The following is a 21,784-nucleotide window of genomic DNA, read 5'->3' as shown; positions in this document are numbered from 1 at the left end:
GTTATCTTTCTTAAAATATAGAACAGTAAATTAAGTAAAACAATTACCTGTTGTCATAATGACCTTTATACAAAATTCGGTTGCTGCTGGTTATAGGTTGCGAAGCCTTTTAAAATTTTGCATATGGAGGATATCAAAAAAAAATTTTTAGGTCTTATACATACACTTGAATAACCAAAAATATTGTGCTTCACAATACTGATACCTTAGAATTCCACTATAATTTATTAAGCTTAGTAACTAAGATTTGTATTATTTAATATCTAAATAAAACATTGAACAGACTAAAGACAATTCTTACCTCAATGAAATCTTGGATCATAAGAATCTTGTAGCATTTTCATAGAATAAAATGGTGGGGAAAACTACTCTGGAGGTATTCTAAGCTGTTAACTGGTTATTCATGTCATGTATTAAGGAAAGCATATATAAGGGACTGTTTCAAACAATGGAAAGAGCTGAATGGTGCCACCATATATTATATATCTCAGAAAAATAAAATAAAAAATTTTAATTTTATATTCTAGCTTGCTAATATTAGTAACTTAAGTTTCTAATTTGTATGAAATTTGTATAGACTTAGTATTTTGACATCACAAATATTTAATTTTAAACAACGGTGCATTGAACATATGTGACTCACTAAAATCTGTATTTAAATGACTTATTTTCATATTTACATTTAAGTTAAGAAATTCTCATGTATAATATTAAAGAGTGAATTATATATAATATACAATTTGGTTCCAAACTTGATATAAATTCATAAAATAATAATTCAATAAAGTTTTGAATGCAAGTTAACAAACGTAATAATGTGGCCTTTGAATCCTTACCTGTTGCAAAAGGGTTAATGCGTAATCTTCCTCAGCTGTTGAATTTTATTTCAGAATGAGTATTAATACCATCTGACTGTGGTTTTGCTTTGGTTATTGTCAATTCCCATCCCTGAATACAAATGAAATTACTAATGTGACATGATTATGTGTATTAAGGTTTTTATAATAATTTAATAATATTGGGATTAAAATTTATTAATACTATCACCTGCAAAAATGCATGCTAGTTCCATCTCGCTTGTAACCCTTTCTTTTTGAAACACTGGTCAAACACCATGTTATCTCAATTGTTGGCTCAATTCAAAAGTTTATTGAACTACTATTTTATAAATTTGTTGTCAAACTGTAGATTTTAATTTTTAATTCAAGTTTTCATATATACATTATTTAATTTCTTAATTTAAAAGTAAATGTTAAAAGAATATCACTCAACGATCAATTTTTATTGTAGTTTGTTGAATGTAGCACTGCTTGAAATTAGATGCTTGTGAAGTCAAAATACAAAGGCTGTATGTTTGTACAAATTAGGAACTCAAATTAATGATATTGACTAGCTACAATATACAAACTTTTTTATATTTTCTATTTGCTGAGCTATCACTATATTTAGTGAATCAAACAGTTACCTCCATCCCCTGCACACCTTCCATTTTTGGAAATGGTCTCATATATACTTGTATATATCTCTTCTATGAATTATGTGAATAACCAATCAAATGCTTAGAATATCTTCCAAGTGGTTTTCTCAGCCATTTTTAAATATAATGGCATCAATTCTTGTTTTTCAAGACATATCTTCATGTTGGCACATTAACTCTTTTACTCTAATAGAAATTTTATATTTTTTGACCAAAATACAACTTAGTTACTAAGTTTGATAAATTGTAATGTAATTATATGTTATTGATATAGTAATTTATGATTTTTTGTTTATTTAAATGTGTATATAAAACCTTAAATTATTTCACATCCTTCATGTGCTAAATTTCTTAAGGCTAGAAGAGAGTTGTTTCCTTTATTTCTTTATTTACTGTTCTATGATTTAAGAAAAATAAGTTTAATGGCTTATTTTTAAATAATATGTATACTTATGTAGTGTGTAATAATTGAAATGTCACCATACTACAAAATACTAGTCTACTGAAACACAACAGACAGGGTCGCTTTGTAAACATTAGTTTTATACTCTTGGATACGGTAAAATGAGTACATATGCACCATGTCGTCGTAATTTCTGTGATGTTAGCTAACAATGGTTGAAAGGTGAATATAACAGTTAATAAATATGAGTGTATAATGTTATGAACTTTAACCTATTTAGATTAAACATTTGTGTTTTCAAGGTATAATTTGTAGTCATTCTTATCTGGTTCAAACAAGAAGATCCAGTTCCAAAGTATATTATGATTACATCTTTCTTATGAAAATGATTGTTATATCTAGAAAGGAAAAAAAACAAAACAATTTTGGTATTTCCTAATTTTATATACTGGTTACAAGATTGGTGAAATTTACTGAACATCTACAGAATTGGAATTAAATAGTGAAAGTAGCATATCAAGTTTTTTTCTTAAACATTTGATAATTATTGGGATGTTATAAAGATTTCTCATAATTTTAAAACTTCGACACACAAAAGAATTTTTATCTTGTAATTTTCATTTTTCTTCATGTTGGATTGTCAATATTCCGAAAGAAAGTTTATGAAAACTCATTTTAATCAAAAAATCTTAATACTTAACCTGATGTTTAGTGTACAAAAGACATGTAATGTTTACCAATAACCCATAAAATTTTGATAATGTATGTTCACATTATCAAAAATCATTGTATAATTACTCTCTTGGATACTTTAGTGTTTAAGGTGGGTGGATTCTGCCCGACCTGTAATGAAAGGTTTGCGTATCAATTTGTTTCAAATTTATCCTCAGTATTCATAGCTTCTGCTAGGAGGGCTTGTTGTGCAAAAAAAAAGTAAATTTATAACCAGATTTGGTAGTTGTTAGAATTTAAGCTACTTATATATGACAAGTAATAGATGATTAAGGACTACTGAAAATATGCTGAATTATGCTAAAACACAATACAGTGGAAAAATGTTGTCTGTAAGTGGCCTAACACTATGTATGGAAATATTTACACCTTTTATTAAAACCAAGTCACTCAGCTACACAGTAGTATGTTAGTGGACTTGTACTGCTAGAAATTGGGATTTGATACCTGTGGTGGGAAGAGCACAGTTAGCTCTTTGTGTAGCTTTGTGTTTAATAATGAACAACAAATACAATCAAAAGATGGAAAGGAAGTGAAAAAAGGTATAAAGTTTAACAGACTATAACTATTTATAAAATGGAAAAGCTTATCAGGCCCTTGGCTTATATTATGGACAATGTGGTATTTTCAAAGTTTAGGGGTCAACTAGAATATATTCTTATTTCCAGCTATTCAAATATTTGTTCCACTAATATTAAAATAGGTATGTAACAGTTAATTTAGTAATGCAAAGTACTAACTAAGATGGAATGTTAAAAAGTATAAAGCATTCATCCTTAATAGAAATTTAAATAATATTTATCACTGCTGCTTTTTATCCTGAAAACAAAGTTTCCAAGGATTATCACATTTACCTATTATCTTTTCTTTGGATGTGCACAGTGGTTACTGTAGAACAGGGTCTAGATTGTTTTTTTTTCTTGAGCTGACTGTGTGTTTGAAATCAATTTGATTTTTAAAACTGTTTGAACTTGTACACTTTTGTTTGGAATTCAGCATTTCATTTGTCTTCTCTGCCATTTGATCTTTTTTTAAAAATTAATTTATTTTAACATAATGTATGATTACTTGGCAATGAGAAATTGACATAATTTGCCATGTATGATTACAAATTTGGGTGTCAAAAGAAGCTAAACAATTTACTAGTATACTAAAAATGACACTGGAAGTAGTGTTATTTTTCATCACCCTTCTCTGTACATGTGGAATGGTTATTCACACAAAGTATTTTTTTTTAGTTCTTAATTTACATCTGGTGTTAAGAAGCCCCACAGTGTAGGAAAGTGTTTAGATGTAGCTCCTGCAGAGAACAGTGGATTCTAATGAATAAGAAAGAAACAAGTCCATAATTTTTGTATAATCTGTAGACATACTTTTTCCTTTCATAAAATATCAAAATGTTTCAACACATAAAGCAATGAATAACTTGTTAATCATTTGTTAATTTTAATAAACTTCTCACTGTGTGTTAATAAGATTAACAAGTTCTGTACATACAATCACACTTTTAAAGTTTTTCAGAAAAGCAACAGGAACAGTTGCTCTAAATATTTTGAATATCCTCAGTCTGTGAATAGTTCTTTTTACGTGGATTTAATCCTTTTGTGACAGGTCAAGGGTTAAAGGCCATGTCATCACATTTGTTGACTTTCATTCAAAATTGTTGAACATATCTCAAGTTTGGTATCAAACTGCAGATTGTGATTTAAACTTTAATGTTATATGAAATAGTTTCTAATTTAAAAATTAATAGAATACACCTAACTGTTGATTTCTGTGAGTCATAGTATGTTGAATGCAGCACTGGTTAAAATTAGATGTTTGTGATGTCAAAATACCAAGTATATTGTGTTTTAGAAACTAGGAACTCAAATTACCAATATTAACAAGCTAGAATATAAAATAACTTCTTTTTATTTTGTTGAGATGTGAATTGTGTATTGAATCAAACACAGTTAATACGTTTACTTCCATTTTTGGAAATCGTCCCTTATGTACACTTGCTTCAGTATGACTTGAATAATCAATCGACAGCTTAGTGTGTGTCTCATAGTAGTTTTCTCAATCATTTTAATCTGTTTAATTGCTACCAAGTTTTTTCAAACCAAGATTTCAAGGAGGAAGGTTGTTTTTAGTCTGCTCGAGGTTTCACATTTCTTTTCAATCTAAATACAACTTAAGTCACTAAGCTTGATAAATTATAGTGGAAATTTGTGGTATTGTTACACTAATTTATGATTTTTTGATTATCTATATATCTATAAAACCTATAAAAAAAATTTGTGCAAAATTTTAAAAGGCTTAGCAGCAACTGAGATTCAAGGTTGTAGCTAGCAAAGACAGTTTTTTTTATTTATTGTTCTGTATTTTTAAGAAAAAATAAATAACTTATTTCTAAATTATACAATGTATAATATTTTAAATATTACTACATAATACCAAATACTAGTCCACTAAAACAGCCAAGATGATGTCATTTTGTAAAGACTGAAGGTCAGTCTTGTATTATTGGGTATGGTAACATGAATGCACATGCTGCATCGCATCGATGCAAGTTATGTTAGCAAGGCACTACTGGAAGGTCAGTATAATATAAATAATATAACATTATGAGACGTAAGCTATTTAGACTAAACCTTTCTATTTTGTGTTATAATATTTTGTCATTTTATCATGAAAAAAAATCATTATTTTCTCATTTTTATGATGGTTATGAGGTCAGTTGGTTGACAGATCCCACATAGTTAGTGTATAGAAAATAACAAGATATAAAATCTTACTGAAAACAAACATTTGAAATCTGTTTAGGAAATTTTAACAATTACACAAATAATATTTAAGGTTTTTGGGATGAAGCTTAGTTTTTGAATCATAACATGAAATAACCTTGGACTCAGGCAAGAAGTGAAACAGTTGTAATATTTTCACAAACAAATCTTTAGTAAAAGTATTTCATTAAAAGTCTACCAAATTTTGTACTTGAGAGCTACTGAAAATATGCTGAATTACATTAAAACATAATATTGTAGAAAAATGGTGTTGTCTGTAAATGTCCTAACACATTAGGAACTCAAATTACCAATATTAACAAGCTAATTAGAACTTAATACCTTTTTATTTTGCCAAGATATGGCTTATACACTGAATCAAACAGTGCCCACATTCATCTCTTTTAATGTTTGAGAGCAATCCATTATATACTTTAATATATGATATTAATAACCAGTCAACAGCCTAGAAAGTTCCCTAGTGTTGTTGTGGGGTATTAAAAGTTATTGCACATATACTTAATGTGTACAAATGTGTAGACGAACTCTTGTATATTTTACTGAGCCCATCTTGAAAGGGTTTAAGGAAATTTGTTTACTGTATAGTATCACTCTTGCACTAAAGAAAAAGGATTTACAGAGTTTTTTTAAATGTATTATTTTAGTAACAACTTTCAATATAAAATACTAGTAAAATTAAAAGGGGAAAGTCTTTTTTAATAACAATTAAGGCACAGTAATAATGAAGTAATTTTTTAAATCATATTTTTGTCCTTTGGACAGCATTTATTAATTTACCATTCCCTTAGGTTGATTGTGAAATTATTTTTAAATATTTAGTTTCTTCAATTTTTAATATTTTGCAAAACAGTTCTGAAAATACTTGGGAACCTGAAGAGCATCTTGATTGTCCAGACCTCATAGCAGAATATGAGAGTTCAAAAAAAAATACTGATGCAGAGCAGAGTGATGGGAAAAGGAAAAAGAACGAAAGTGACTCGGATAGTTCAACCCAAAAAAAGAAAAGAAAAACTGAAGTAAGGAAAGTATTGAATTAATTATGATCTTGGTTGTTAAAAACTTAATGTGTTTTCATATAATTTACAAATGTTGCTTTTGCTGATGGGTTTTCAGAAACACATTTGAGCACTAACAGAATTTATGCTTTAAAAAAATGAAAAGGTAATACCATTAGAAAGCTCAGAATGGGAGTAAACATATTACAGGTCCTTTGATGTGTTAGTATTACCAAGGTTATTTATATTGTAATCTTAATTTAGGTAGTAAAGAAATTTGGTAAGTTCAGCAGTGGATGAATGAATAAATGTGCATCTGGAATGTGACCTTTCTTTGAATGTAATGTTCAGTATTTTAGTCATTTGTTTTCAAATAACTTTGAATTAGTGAAAAGTTACACTAGTAATTGAAGTTTAAAAGCATGCAGGATTAACAGACAAATAATTTAGCATCACAAAATAAACTGAATGGTTACGGCAATTTACTTGTGGTCCATTATAGTTCATTATCCAAACATGTTCATATATTGGTTTCTTTTCTAAAGCTCTGTTAGCAGTTAAGTGATGATAGTCATTCTTTTATCACATGTATTGGTAGAAAAATTTTATAAAGTTATTAAATATCAGGTCATTGAAAATGGATAAATTTGTTTGGGTTGCAGCTTTGTCTTATAAGGATTTCTTGGTTTAAGTACAGGTAGGAGAAGTAATGAGCATTTTTTTCTCTTTTTGTTCAAGAGTGAGTTTGTTTGATAAATCTGCTATTCTTTATAGATAATGGCATAAAATAAGCCTGCTTTGCTGCAGGCTTTAAAGGCCTTCTTATGGTTCACAGACTCCAGTGTTTCAATCGAGCTCCCCCATTATCTTCAGTTACTTCTACAGCTACCATAAGATGGTCTATGGCAAAAAACAAATACACTTTTTTTAACATTTATATGTTGAGCTTGAACATGTGCTACCTTTGATCTTGTGAGTTTGTGAATTGGAGTATGGACATAAAATTCAGTGCCATTTCAGGTTCAGTAACTCTAAAACCCTCTTAAGCTACTATCATGCCTGAATAACTAATGTAGCCAAGGTTTTTGACAAAGATAACTTGGTGATAGTATTGGGAGTTCAGGAGTATTCTAATGAATAAATAAAAAAAAAATTCTGCTGAGGATAGTTTGATTGTGGGTCAAAAAAGTTGTGTATTAAGTTTTAGGTATTGAGTCTACTAGCATGGAAGAAATGCAAAACATTACATTTTCTTTGCTATGAACTATTTTCATTACTTGGAAAATATTTTGCCTGATTTGTTCATAACCTTCCACTCCTGAACAAGCAGTCTCTTAGTCACATTCGTGAAAGTTCTTGCCTGCACTAAATTATTAAATTCCAATTCTTAAGCGTGTTAGTTTACAGAAGAACATGGTTCTTATTAGCAAGGTAGTTTTTAATATTTATGTTGGATGCTGGTTATTGCAATTTTCTGCACAGTTTTGAAGGTCGTGCTTACAATGTTCATTTGTGCATAAAAAAATGTATTTTTTTTTTTTAAGAAACCTGAAGTGGATTTTGAAATTGTATTTGAGTTGTGCATTCTAGCTTTTTAATTTTTCATAGGATGATAGTAAACCTAAAGGGTTTGACAGAGGCTTAGAGCCTGACCGGATCATTGGTGCCACCGATTCAAGTGGAGAGCTTATGTTTCTTATCAAATGGTGAGTTTGACTGGTGGCAGAACTTTTTTTTAAGTTTTAATTTTTAATATCTTAGATAATTGATAACACAATTTTTTTTTTTTTGAAGGACTGACGTGTTGAATGCAGACATTAGTATAGGATAAAGAACCATTTCATCAATCCATTACGAGTCTTCTTTCTTTTTAATATAGAAGTTCCGTAATTTTACGTATTCTCATTCTGTTTTACTATAGATAAGTTTTAGCTAATTGATTTATCTCAAAACAATTGATCAGATTTCTTGGTTTATCGAATACTAATCAGAGGCTAGACTAATTTAAATCAGTGCAATATAGTTCCAAGTATTAGCAGAATTGAGGATCATTTTCAAACCAATAGTATGGCTATTTGCACATATAAGCAAGTTAGACATGAGCAACACTGAATTTTGGCATACTGCAACTTAGTATCTTTTCAGCATACTACAGATGATTTGAGACAGAATTCACAAGGGAAGTATTCTGCTAGTTTAACTGAGAAACTTCTTTATTACTGAACAAGTAGAATATTTATATGGTTATAATTTTTCACCAGGTTAATATGGCATATACAAACCATTCACATGATTATGAACGTGTATTTGATCATTTGTTCAAGCTTGAAAATATAAAGATTTTCTCTGAATAAAAATATATAAACAACTGCAAAAGAAACCCAAACAACTTCAGGAATTAAACAGTTTGATTATGAAATTACCAAATATTTTAGCATAGATATTTTTATTTAAACTTCTAATTGTTTAGTGGTTGTACACTTATGTTTTTGGATTACTGTGATGTTATAACATGGATGCTTTATAATGTGAAGAAAGTAAATATTACATTTTAGAAATATGAATTGCACATTATGCTACTGTGTAAAATATTTGAAACTGTATAGTAAATTTCCTCAAGTTTAAAAAATGTTAAGTGTTGAATCTACTGTTATTTCCAGATGTTAAGCTTTAATTGCGGTGAAGCACATACAAAGTATAGACTTGTGTTACCAGTCAAATACCACCTTCGAGACAGGTTGCAGGTTTAAGATGTTATCACTTATTGACTCGCATTCAAAATTTAATTTCGGGAATTGGTATCAAACTGTAGGTATAATTAAAATTTTAGTATTATACATTATTAAATTTCTTAATTTAAAAGTAAATATTGAACACAAACATCAGTTTTTATGCATCATGTGGTATGTTAATGTAGCACAGATTCAAATTAGATTTTTAGGATGTCAAAATACTAAGCCTAATTTTATATGAATTAGGAACTCATTACCAATATTGACAAGTTGGAATATAAAATAAGAACCTCGTATCTTTTTTTTTCTGAGATATCACTTATGTGCTGAATCAAATATTGTGGCCCTACTCATCTTTCTGCTTTTGGAAATGGTCTATTATATCCACCTGCTTCAGATGATGTGAATAACTAATCAAAAGCTCAGAATGCCTCCTTAGTGTTTTCGTTGGCCATTTTAATGTGTTGCAAAGGCTATCTCATTCTCTCTAACCCAAGATTTAAAGCAGGTAGGTTGTGTCTGCTTGAAATTTCATATTTTTTAGACCAAAATACAGCTTAGTTATAGTAAACTTGGTAAATTTTAGTGGAATTCTGTGATATCAATTTAGTATTTTGATTCTTTGGTTATTCAATTGTATATATGAAGCCTAAAAACATTATTTCATATCTACCATGTGATAAATTTCAAAAGGCTTAGTAAACTACATCAAGCAGCAATTGAGTACAAAGGTTGTTGCTAGAAAAGATAATTGTGCACTTTATTAAGGTCAGTTTTGTATTCTTTGATACAGTAACACGAGTGTGCATTTACTGAGTCATTGTAACTTCTTTAATGTTGAGCCAGGCATGGCTGAATGGTCAATGTGATAAATGTATAATGTTACAGTTTTTAAGCTATTCAGTCCAAATACTTGTGTTTTCGTGTTATAATTTATTTCCACTTTAGTACAAAAGAAGCATAATTTATATTTATTTCCTAATTTTTGTGAGATTGGTCAGATCTACTGAACCCATACAGATTCTTTATCAAAAATTCAGCCAGTTTTAAGTTTTGTCCTGAGAAACATTTGGTATCTGTTTAGACAAAGATTTTGGATGTGAAATTTGAAAATTTTCTGGTGCATAAAAGTATTTTTAATTTTATAATGATAATTGCTTTGCATGGTAGATAGGCAATGTGAAAAGAAAAAAACAGGCATGAGAAAAACATTCCTTAACAAACCATAATACTTAATAAAAATGTATGTTTTATATATGAAAGCATTGTAATGTTTATTGGTAATCTGCCAAATTTCATGAACATGAGCTCACTAATTTTAAAAGTTATTGCATGAACATTTTAAAAATCAGGAAATTGTTATGGTGTTGATCCCAGGGACTGAGCTTGTGCTGAAAGAGGTATATAAGTGCACATATTCATGGCTTAATCAGTATTTTATACAGCTACTTCAGATATTGAATGTCACTTCAAACACTTTTTCTTCCTAATTATTAGGATATAATGTATATTTCTGGCATTTGTTTGTATTTTTTGATATTTTGTTTATTAGATCATTCTCATCTAAGAATAAGCAGCTAAATATTAAGTTTAACCAATGTAACAGTCTGCTAGTTTTTCATATTTTCTAGAGTACCAGCTCACTCATAATTATTGTACTGGATGATACCAATTTAACTTGATGAGATGCTGTAACCATACAATTTACACTTTTTATTTGACAGTAAAAAGGTTTTTCAGAATTAACCAGTCTTTATGCCAGACATCAAGTTGTATTTGCATCAAAGCAATAAACAAATTAACCTGTAATAGTTATAATACGTGAGGAAATGTTTTGTCTTGCGGTTTGGTAACAAGCTTGCACTTGTTTGGAGAGAATTCTGAAATCAGATTTACATCATTTGTTTCAATAATGTAATGCTTATAGTTGTGGTAAAGGTATGCTGTAAGCAGGAATAATTATTGTGGATTAGTACAATTAACCTTTTTGTTGCAGTTAGATCAAAGAGTGCATCTCATGATATTTTAGTTATTTTCAAATTATTTGTGCTTAACTTGCATATTCAGTGCTTAATGAATTTGAAACTCAAATTTGGAGATATTAAGAAGTTATAATGAAAAATAAGAACCTCCTACCTCTGATTTGTTGAGATAATCAATATATTTAACTATTCTAGCTTTGCTACTCCATTCTTTCAAACCTCTTGTCTAGTCCCACTTGTGTTGTTGACTAAGAATTTATAACAAATATAAAGAGAAATTTCTTGTTTATGTAAACCTTATAGCCATTTGTAAGTAGCTTGAAGGAGAAAATCATAATCTTAAACTTTTGGCATGCAATGACAAAGTTGTTGCTCTAAAGAGAAATGGGATTTTTAAAAACTTGTACATAACTTTAGAAACTCAAATAAATTACAAGGTTTTTCTGTGGTATAATGTAGTAAGTTGATTTTTATTTTCTAATGTGAATTTAAAGCATAAAAAATTAAAAGCTCTTGTTCTATTTGAAAGAATAAATTAAGTTTATTGTAAGGCTTAGCATGTGTGATGGCTGAGCACAAAATCTTGTAACCACTGTAAGTTGTTTTTTGAAATATCTTTTATTCTTCTATATTTTCAGAAAAACAACTGAATTTAAGCATTTGTGAATAAATAATTATGTAATGTATCGTATCTAATCTATGGTAGCACTGTTTTGTAAAATACTGATGTAGTTTGAGATTTGTACTTTGTAGTCTTGTATAGTTATGCCTACTGAGCTTTATTCTTTTGAATGTCTGAATTGAGGTAAGTAAAAGCAAATAATCTAACATTAAAAGTTTAACTTTAAAAAGAAAATATTTCTTTCTAAAATGTCATAAATAATACTTTACAAATGTCTGCAGAATAAAGTTTATGCATAAATGGTATACATTTCAAAAATGAATAATGCACATAAAAATTACATGAATTAATATCAAGTTATACACATTCTAACTTACAACATTGTACACAAATATTGACACAATGAAAGGAATGACTGGAATGAAAGGATAAAGAATGGAAAGAACTAAAAAAACCATGTGTACAGAAAAAACACTTAATGAATGCAAATTTACATAGGTATTTTACTACACACATTGAGAACTGATTTTGACTTATGAAAGGGAACATCACTAATGTATGAATAGCAAAAGAAAACTTTACAAAACTGTTTCAGTTGAAAATCAGCGTAAAGAAGAAACTGCTGTACATTCATATAAAACATTAAAATATTTAGAGAAAAAAAAAGATTGTAAGTGAAGGAAGATAGCAGAAATGTTTAAATAAAGAATTAACTTATGTGATACTCAAGATGTTTAGTACAGAGAAAATCATCACAAGGTTTACATTGTGTTACTTTATTTTATGCATTTCGTTCTCTAACTTCTGTCACTAGCTGTTTGGAAATGCCTCTCAAAAGTGAGTTTCATAGATGATGAACCTTGAAAAGTTCTTGAAAGTGATATACCAGGACTTGATCTGCTTTGAAGTATATGTTTAACAAGAGCTGTGACCAGGCCCATTCTGAAGGCTTTCTGAGATAATGCTGATTGGTCTGTTTGTACTGTCTTGTTCAAAATGAAAAAAAAAAAAAAAAAAACAACAACAACATTGTACACCATTTTATTCTTATTTGTCTAGTAGAAAAGTTATTTAAGTGTTGGTCATTTAGATCCACCCCTTCCATAAACTTGCAATCCAAAATTAACAGAGGTTTTGTAATCCCAGCATCCCTCTTTCTTCTTGTCATACTTGTCATAGTATTGGTGTAAAGTGAGTGAATTATCTCATTTCTCAGTCTACTTTCACAGCTGTTAGTTCCATTTTTTTTAAAAATTCTACTTTCCCTCTATGTAGGTTTGTAAAAACCAACTGTTGTAGGAAATACAGCCTGTCTTTCTTGCATGTTCTACAAGTAGAGGTTTTCATATTTGGTAGTTTGTCAAATAAGGGGAAGTGTAAACGTTATCCTTGAAAACCCAGGCTCATAATCTTTTGTGCTTGTCCTTCAGTACCATCACAACATTGATTCTAAACCTCTAGCTGCTATTTGCACTTCTTTGCCTGTGTATCTTTTAAACTTCAGACAGTCTACCCTCGCAGTTTCTACCAGGAACCATTAATTGTTATCCCACTTAACAGATTTCTTTGGTAGATATTGGAGGAAACCAGTTCTACATTTTATGTTCAACATCTTTTCATCTACAGTTTTGTTAGGAGAGTGTGGGAAACAGTGTTAGGTTTAACCTTTAACATTTTATCAATTAGGGTCAATATTAGGAAAAGCATTAGTATTGTTATTGAAATGCAAGTAGGTGTGGATTGCTAAAGACATGTCCATAGAGAAAATTTTAGTAAACCAAAGGTCATAGAAAGGAAAACAGGTAGACCAGTAGTCAGAAAGAGAAGGATAAGTCTTTAGTTCTATAGTTGTAGTTAAACCTACATTCCAAAATTTCTTCAAGTGTAATGCCAGTCCATCTTACTCTATTTTTCCTCTTTTTTGGTGGTTCATCTGTTTGTTGGGCTTGTCTTTCATTTACATATTGATTTCTTTGATTTATAATTATATTTAAAGTTTCTAAGGTAAATAAGTCTGAAAAGATCAATAATTTTATTGTTAAAGGTGACCTGTCTAGATGCAGGTTCACCTCTGTTTAATAGAGGTATATTGACCTCCTCATTCTTGGTGAACTGTGTGCAAGTCCAGTTGTCATTGCAGATGAAAGGATTTTCCTGTCGGGAGGTGATGGTTTTAGTATACCCTTTCACCTATTTTTATTAACTCTGCCTTTTTTCTGTGATGAAGTTTGTGTGGTGTACATGGCCTGGGTGGTTCAGGTGTACCTTCATCTGATGAGGATCTTCCAGGTATTTCTTGATCTCCCCATAAGACAGATTCAAAAACAGCTGGATCTACTTGATTATCTTGTTTTGTGCACTGATTCTGTCAGAGGCAAAGCAACAGAAGCATAAACTTTTTCGGCTGATGATTCCTCTGACAGATGTGACCCTTTAACTGACAAGAAAAATAGAATAAGGAGAAACTGTACTTCTTTGTTGAGAACTTTTGTTTTTATCCTATATTGTCTTAATTATTTCTTGAAGTTATGTTTCATTTCGAGAAAAGGAAAAAATACATATTCTTTGTATTGTATCATTACATATACTAGCAGAAATACTTACCATCTGGATGGTTATCCAGCTGTTTAGTTTCTGCAGAAGGTTGTTGGATCTGTAACCTTTTCTGGAAGTATCAGACAATTCTATAACAATGTATTTATACTTGACATTCGACGTCCATGGGAAAGGATTTTATTGAAATTTTAGTTTTAAAAATGAGCTATCAATGTAGTATTACATCATAAAGTAGATTTTAGATAAGTATTTCTTTGTAGATGCAATTATCAATGAAACTGCCTTGCATTTCTGTTGCAACATTCATGAGATTTTCATTAAAGAAAAAAACTTTTTTAAACTTGTTTTTTGATGGTGTTATATTTGATACTTGAAACATTTTGGTAAGTTTTATTGGTGAAATCTGAAACATTTCAATTGTTGTATTTATTGCACAGCTATAAAAGTACTGCCTACTTCTAAAAATATTATCCAATGATGATTAGTTTAGTAGTTTGCAAGATCTGAGTTTTGGACTAGCACATCACACTCTTTATAAGGTGTCGCACATATTATCATGTATTCCCTATTGTATAACATTATTATGTGTATTTCATGAAGTGTATTACGTCTTTGTATACATATATTCTGTGATGTGTATTTTAAATTTCAGAAACAGCACATAATTATGCTGAAATGCAGAAAGAGCTACAATGGATTTTGGGTAACACCTGTGGAACTGACTTCACATGCATTATAGATAATTACTATTTTTAAGTAATTTATCACTACATCTAAAAAAGGCAAACTATTATTTTTCTTAATAAAAAGGAATGAACAGGGTTTTTTAGAAACATCTATTTATAGGAAAACCTTTTTCTGTTCTTATGCCATCATGCCTGGAATCATGTTGTATAGAAGCTCAAAAATGTCTGCATTTTACACTTGTATTCACAAAGTTTTGAGGATATGTATATATTTATATAAAGAGATGTATTTTCAAGAATTCAGCTTAATAAAAGTGTAGAATGTTTAAAATTATATACTTCATATTTGATAGTCTTTATTCAGATTAGTGATTTTTTTTTACAAACATCTGTACAATGTATTTGTTGCTGTAGATGTTCTAATTTAGCCTTTTTGCTGAACTTGTAAAATGTCATATAGTCTGTTTTTATTCTCGCAAGCCAGCTTTGTTGAAACCTGGTAACATTTAATTGTGAATGCAAAAGTGTGTGATTACTGGCTAAGACATTTTAATACTATAATCACTGTATACTGCAAGTTAGTTTATATGCTGTGTAATTTTGTTTTTAGCCTGCTAGTGTTACAACATTTGGTTTAAAGAACTGAACCAAACGAACTGGGTTGCAGTATCTGTAAAATGCTTGGGGAATCCTAATAGTAGTTAGTTGTTATTTGCAATATTGATGGTATTTTTGCTTAAATTTTATTTGTAACTGAAAAACTCCTGGACCAAAAGCAGTTTATTCTTGAGTTAAGGTGTTGAACTTTGAGTTAACTCTTTATACACTGTGAATAATATATACAAACTTAAAACCTGAAGTTATTGTGTTGATGAAATATTGAAATTTTGTGTGACATTGTACATTTAAAGAATTTTATTTTATTATTTGAAGGAAGGGTAGTGATGATGCAGACCTTGTTCCAGCTAAACAAGCAAATGTCAAATGCCCTCAAGTTGTTATTAAATTCTATGAAGAACGACTAACTTGGCACACAAGCACTAATCATGAAGAAGATGGAGAGAAAGTAACAAAGCCATCATAAATTCTTAATTATCTGGCTTCTGCAACACCATTTAGTTATTTTATCTCGAATGTATTATTATAGGGTTTCATTTATAGTTTCAAATGAAGCCATTTCACATAATCTGGGTTTAAAAAGTTCATACAAATTGTCCCCTGTTTTTCTAAAATGCCTTAGTGTTTTTGTTCTAAGAAAGGCAGCAATTTGTGCTTTTAATTTGAAGTTTGAAATAACTTAATTTACACATTTAGAACACAATTTTCACACAGAATAGCATGATTACCATATTTTGTTTCTCAACGATACCCTGTACTTTTTTAGTTACAAAATAATACAAGATTTGGTTTTTCTTGTGTACACAACTGGAAACATCATACTGTTACTAAAGAGTGTTAGAGTAATTATGTATTCGTGGCACAGTATTGAACATTTTAGTCAATTTAAGTCTAGAAAATACCTGAAAATTCTAGAAACATTAAAGTTTTGCATAACTGGTTACATAAAGGGAAAATATTTCAAAATGTGTTGGTAACAAAGTTTTTATGAGTAACTATTGTTAAGACTAGTAGTGATTTCATATTCTACTCTGACATTACATTTTTTTCTAGTTCACATTCATATATCAAAATATGTTTCAGAATGTTTTTCAGAACAAAGTTTAAGCTTTTCTTTTACTGTCTCTAGTAAATGGTTTCTTTTATAGAATATATATTTTCGATTTAATGAAAGTTAATTCAACCTTTACAAGTATAAATGAATGGATGTTAACTTTTGCTTTAAAATATTCAAGAAACGTTTTAAAAAGTATTTCCACAAAATCAAATAAAATGAGGTAATTGAAGTGAAAGGATATACTGTTTGATGGCAGATTTATTTTAAATTATTATTAACACAGTTGTAAAGAAATAGTTTGGAGAAAAGTGAGAACTTTTTTAGTACGTTTAAAATCTTTTATAGTAAAAATATTGAATGTTCTGTAGTAATTGTAATATTAAAATGTGACACTGCATTAGTCAGTATAAAATAAACTTAGTAAATGATTGTTTACTGTCATATTACATTTTTCTTTACATTTAAAGAAATAAACTTAATTGAATGAACTAAAAATATTGTATTTCATCTTTAAGAGATGTTTTGTGTGTTAGTTCTCTGCAGATAGTTGACATTTTGATTTCGGTAATTAATGCTAAGAATTCTGCTGTAAATGTAATGTTAACATTTCTCATGTATCATCATTGTATCCGAAAATAAAGTACTGTTTTTTTTATTATTTCAGTCATCCATAAAATTTATATTTTTCAAAATTAAATACTTCACACAAAATATGAATGCTTTATAAATTGTCAAATTTAAAAATTATGTTATGGACATTAGTGTTTTTGATATATATACATATTGTCAGCAATTAATATCCATAAAATACTCGTGTTTCAATTTACTCTGATAGTTTATACTCTTTTTTTGATTAATAATACAAGGTCTGTTTGAATTTCTGATGTTTCATAATAGTTACAAAATTGTTTACATTCAAATATCAGATAATTTAGAAATATTATAAAGCAGATTTTAATATCTAGTGTGTTGTGTACTTGAATACATTAATTTTGACGTGGTGTAAGACATCTAGTATTTATTGTTTATTGTGTATTTTACTATGAAGTTAAAATAACTTCAGCTTTGTAATACCCGATATCACAACTAAGATAACCAGTGAACTGAAGAGATTTGATTATAGTGAAATCTTAATGTATGTGTGTGTGAAAATAGATCAGTGTATTAGACAAAAGCTTGTTTTTCCGACAACAAATATAACGCAAAATTTAGCTGAATTTGTTAACTCTTTTTGTATGAAGTTATTTAAATATTGAATAATCTGAGAAAGATGATTCTCTAATCTGATAGCCCAAGATTAGAAATTGTTTGAAATACGTGAATTAGAGGATATGAAAAATTGACTTGTTCAGGGAGGATTCCATTCAATGAAAATGAGTGATACAACATAAGAAAAAACAAAACTGCTGTGGATGATGATAAGAAAATACTGTTGAAGTGGGCATATATTCTTTTTATAATATTCGAGTTCTGGTAATCAATTTGACAAATTCACAGTGAATTTACAATATGTAATGATGATGAATGTTAACGAGTATTAACTATATGGTCTGTGCAGTTTGTTCGTCTAATAAGTGATTACTTTGGAAAGATTAGGATATACAAATTGCTCGTCAGCCCAAATGAATATATGGCCCCTTTCAAATTATTATTGCAATATAGATGCGTTAAAACTTGGTTTATTTTCACCACCAGTTGGTAAAATGTCAGTATGGAAAAGTGTGCATGAAGGGGAGGTGGAGGCTTGCTTGTATTGTTTTTATATATTTGAACATTTTACTGAAATGATTTTTATAATGTGATAAGAAAATTTACAATTAGAAATTTTGGGTACATCAGCCTACGCGTGTGTTGATTTTATTTTTATGTCTACGTGTTTGTTTTCGGAAACAAATTACTTCACGTCTTAATGCAATAGCACAAGCCACGTGACAAACGGTTGTAACCCAATTTTGAAATATAATTTAATAGGACATGTTTGGATTGTACAGTTTTATTTTTTGGTTGTTCAATATTACTGTTGTATTCTTTTCAATTTACAAAATCAAAGCACTGCTTCATTTTGTAACAAATTTAGTGGAACAAAATGTATTCCGATATGTATTTGAGAATATTAAATATAGGAGGGTAACTGAATGGTAAATTTAACATGTTTATCTGTTTAAAACGTTAAAATGCAATATAAAAGACAGCGAATTCTATCAGTTTGTGTTTCCAAAACTTACAGTTGGCTTTAGCGTAAACACAAGTTGTTTAATTTTTAATTCATAAAGAAACGAAAAATAACTTCCCCTTATTTAGTCGGAGTAACAAACAAAATAGTGTATAATGCGAAGTAATTATGTTTTTACTACAAAATAAGGATTTCTTCTAAAAACCGTAAAGTCCCCCCCCGTCTTTTTCTTCTTTTTTTTTTGACGTGAAATACTGACGACAAATTAAGCTTGACCTTTTAAAGGATAGTTAATCATAAGAGTAGATTTCACGGTTAAAGTTAGAAGTCCGTTGTATTGATAATGCAATGCTTGTATTAATCTTGAAATAAAGCAAGAACCATGCATCACACCTGGTTGTAACCCAGCTGTCCGTGTAACTGTTTGCATTTTCTACTTTGAACAAGTTGTGCTTAACTGAAAGTGTAGTTCTTTACCCATGTAACCTATAGCTAACAAGGATCGTTGTGTTGACGTATGTTAACGAATGTTAATAAACATTATTTAATATTGGCTAGCTAGAGCAATTCTGCACTTAAACGCAAGAGCATAGGTGAATGCGTTTCAATTTGCGTGTTTTAATTAATAACTTCGTGTTTTTGGCAATTAGACTTTAATTTAGTAGTACTGATACATTTTTGTTTATTTTTACGCATAAGTGTATGGTACAGAAGGTACGATACGTTTTTTACACTCTTAGTTAATATATAAATTTTCTGATATTTCAACAAGTTTAGTATGGACGTAGAAAATGCTGAATAAGCAACAGTAACTTTTCTATATACTAGTTTCGCATGAGCTATTGTCATTAGTTATTAAATTTGCTCTCCATCAGAAAAGATGGCTGTACCTTTACTTGTAATGTTTCAGAACAGAGCAATGTCTTTTCTATCAGTCAATCGTGTAACGCCCTGGAGTTTCCTCTTTCCCCTGTGACTGAAAAACAGTGGACTGGAGTCCTGTGAATGGAGTGTGTACCGGGAGCAGCCTAGTTTTATTTATATTGTGTCTTAGTACTTAAAAACACGCTCTACCCTGTTAGGTAGCGTTATTTCACATATCTTTAGGAAACTTTAAACAGATTCAGGCTTAAAAGTTCTGTTATAATATTTTGTTAAAGTAAATGATATCTTCATTTCAATGTTTCAATTTCAGATTATATGGAGGGGGGTAACAATGAACTGGTAAGAGAGAGCTACTCTTGCCAATTCCACACTCACACAACAAACAATCGCACTTTTATTGTATATTGTTTATGACTGTTATAATAAAGATTGTTGTTTGTGTGATTATGTGTACTGGCTCTTTTATTGTGAGAGTAAAGAGAAACGAGGCCATATTTCGTAACAGCAGAAGTCGAACGTTTCGTTTAGGGGGGCCCACCCCATTTACTTTAAGAAAAATCAATGCAACTGACAATATTACGTGTGCACGTAAGTCGTTTTTATAGTATTGAAGCCTTCGATCCTGGCCGGGTGGGTTAGGTGTTCGACTCGTAATCTGAGGGTCGCGGGTTCGAATCCCCGTCGGACCAAATATGCTCGCCCTTTCAGCCGTGGAAGCGTTATAATGTGACGGTCAATCCTACTTTTCATTGGTAAAAGAGTTGGCGGTGGGTGGTGATGACTAGCTGCCTTCCCTCTAGTTTTACACTGCAAAATTAGGGACGGTTAGCGCAGATAGCCCTCGAGTAGCTTTGCGCGAATTTTAAAGACATCTAATTTTTATTTTCTTACTACGATATTTTTGCTAATGATGTAGATGAACATATAATAAAAAATATAAGTGTAAAAGATGTAGGAATAGCAGTGCCAAAAATGGTATGGAGGTAATATAGTAGTGACAATTTCTGTGTAGCTGTATTATACCTCTGTTCTTTTTTGTATTCTTTTTGGCATAGCAATTCCTACATAATTTACATTTTCAAAAAAATTTCTTATTACTTGTTTTGTGACATCCCTGCCCTGGCTGAATGTTAGTGTATTCTATGAATGTGTGTAATAAAATTTAATACGTGTATTGATTTTCTTACTCCTACACTTCATATGTAATATGGGGGTTGGCTCCCTAAAGACACCGATTGTATAGTGTACAAAGCGTTAAATATTGTACATGTTAAAGTTATTTTAGCTTAATATATCATTGGCTGGGAATTCCTTTTCATTCTGTACGTAAGCCTTTGGAAGAAACGCTAAATTTCAAGGCGTGATGATAACATCATTTATACTAGAAATTACGATGTTTAAAGTTATTGCGACTAAGCGATGACATCGCGCACTGCTCAAAAACAGTAACGGTGGATTTAGGTTTAAAAGTGACGTTTATGATCAAGTAGTTATAGAATTATCTTGACCGTAATAATGATAAAGATGAACAATTTGGTGGGTTGGTCTCTGATTTGGTATCTCAGCAATGGTTTCTTGTCTTGTTGGAGTGGAGAACTCAACGAAAGTGGGTAGCAATCACCTATTAAAGTAAAATCCTGTCATTGTTGATTTTAACGTGCATATTTGTATTATGCTTGTTAAGTATCTTGGCCATCCGTACAGATGCTATAATATAGTCTAATGTCGAAAAAAGCTGTTATAACTTGACATATTATTTTACCAAGTGCGTAATATCAATAAAGATTATGATTACTGCAATCTCTTTTAAATATTTTAATATTAGTTTTTGTATTCAGTTAATTGTTTTTATCAGATATAATATGTTTCTTTCATTTTTATTTATCTCTGAAACTAATTTTTTGTGCTTGAAATATATTGTCCATTAAAATAGTAATAAACATATTATTCTAATGATTTTGTTTTTTATAAATGGAATGTTGCTTTAATGTCCCCCGCTGGTCTTTGGGCTTACAACGCTGAAATCAGGGTTTCGATTTCCCTCAGTGGACTATTTACTAGGTTAATTTTTACAACT

General features: G+C 29.8%; 1 protein-coding gene across 3 annotated transcripts in view; it reads left to right on the top strand.

Annotated features, from left to right (window-relative positions):
• LOC143232706 (chromobox protein homolog 3-like) overlaps positions 1-17,307 on the top strand; it is a 29,049-nt gene extending 11,742 nt beyond the window's left edge. For all 3 annotated transcript variants that reach the window (XM_076468455.1, XM_076468454.1, XM_076468456.1), the window contains 3 exons: positions 6,252-6,417; positions 8,005-8,102; positions 15,908-17,307. In XM_076468455.1, coding sequence (XP_076324570.1) covers positions 6,252-6,417; positions 8,005-8,102; positions 15,908-16,058 — 415 coding nt within the window. In that variant the 3' untranslated portion in view covers positions 16,059-17,307. The remainder of the gene's footprint in view (positions 1-6,251; positions 6,418-8,004; positions 8,103-15,907) is intronic.
• The last annotated feature ends 4,477 nt before the right edge of the window (positions 17,308-21,784 follow it).

Source organism: Tachypleus tridentatus, chromosome 11 (assembly GCF_004210375.1).
Source record: "Tachypleus tridentatus isolate NWPU-2018 chromosome 11, ASM421037v1, whole genome shotgun sequence".
Taxonomy (NCBI): Eukaryota; Metazoa; Arthropoda; class Merostomata; order Xiphosura; family Limulidae; genus Tachypleus; species Tachypleus tridentatus.
The sequence above is the reverse complement of the archived record's forward strand: the minus strand, read 5'-3'. Positions and strand labels throughout refer to the sequence as shown.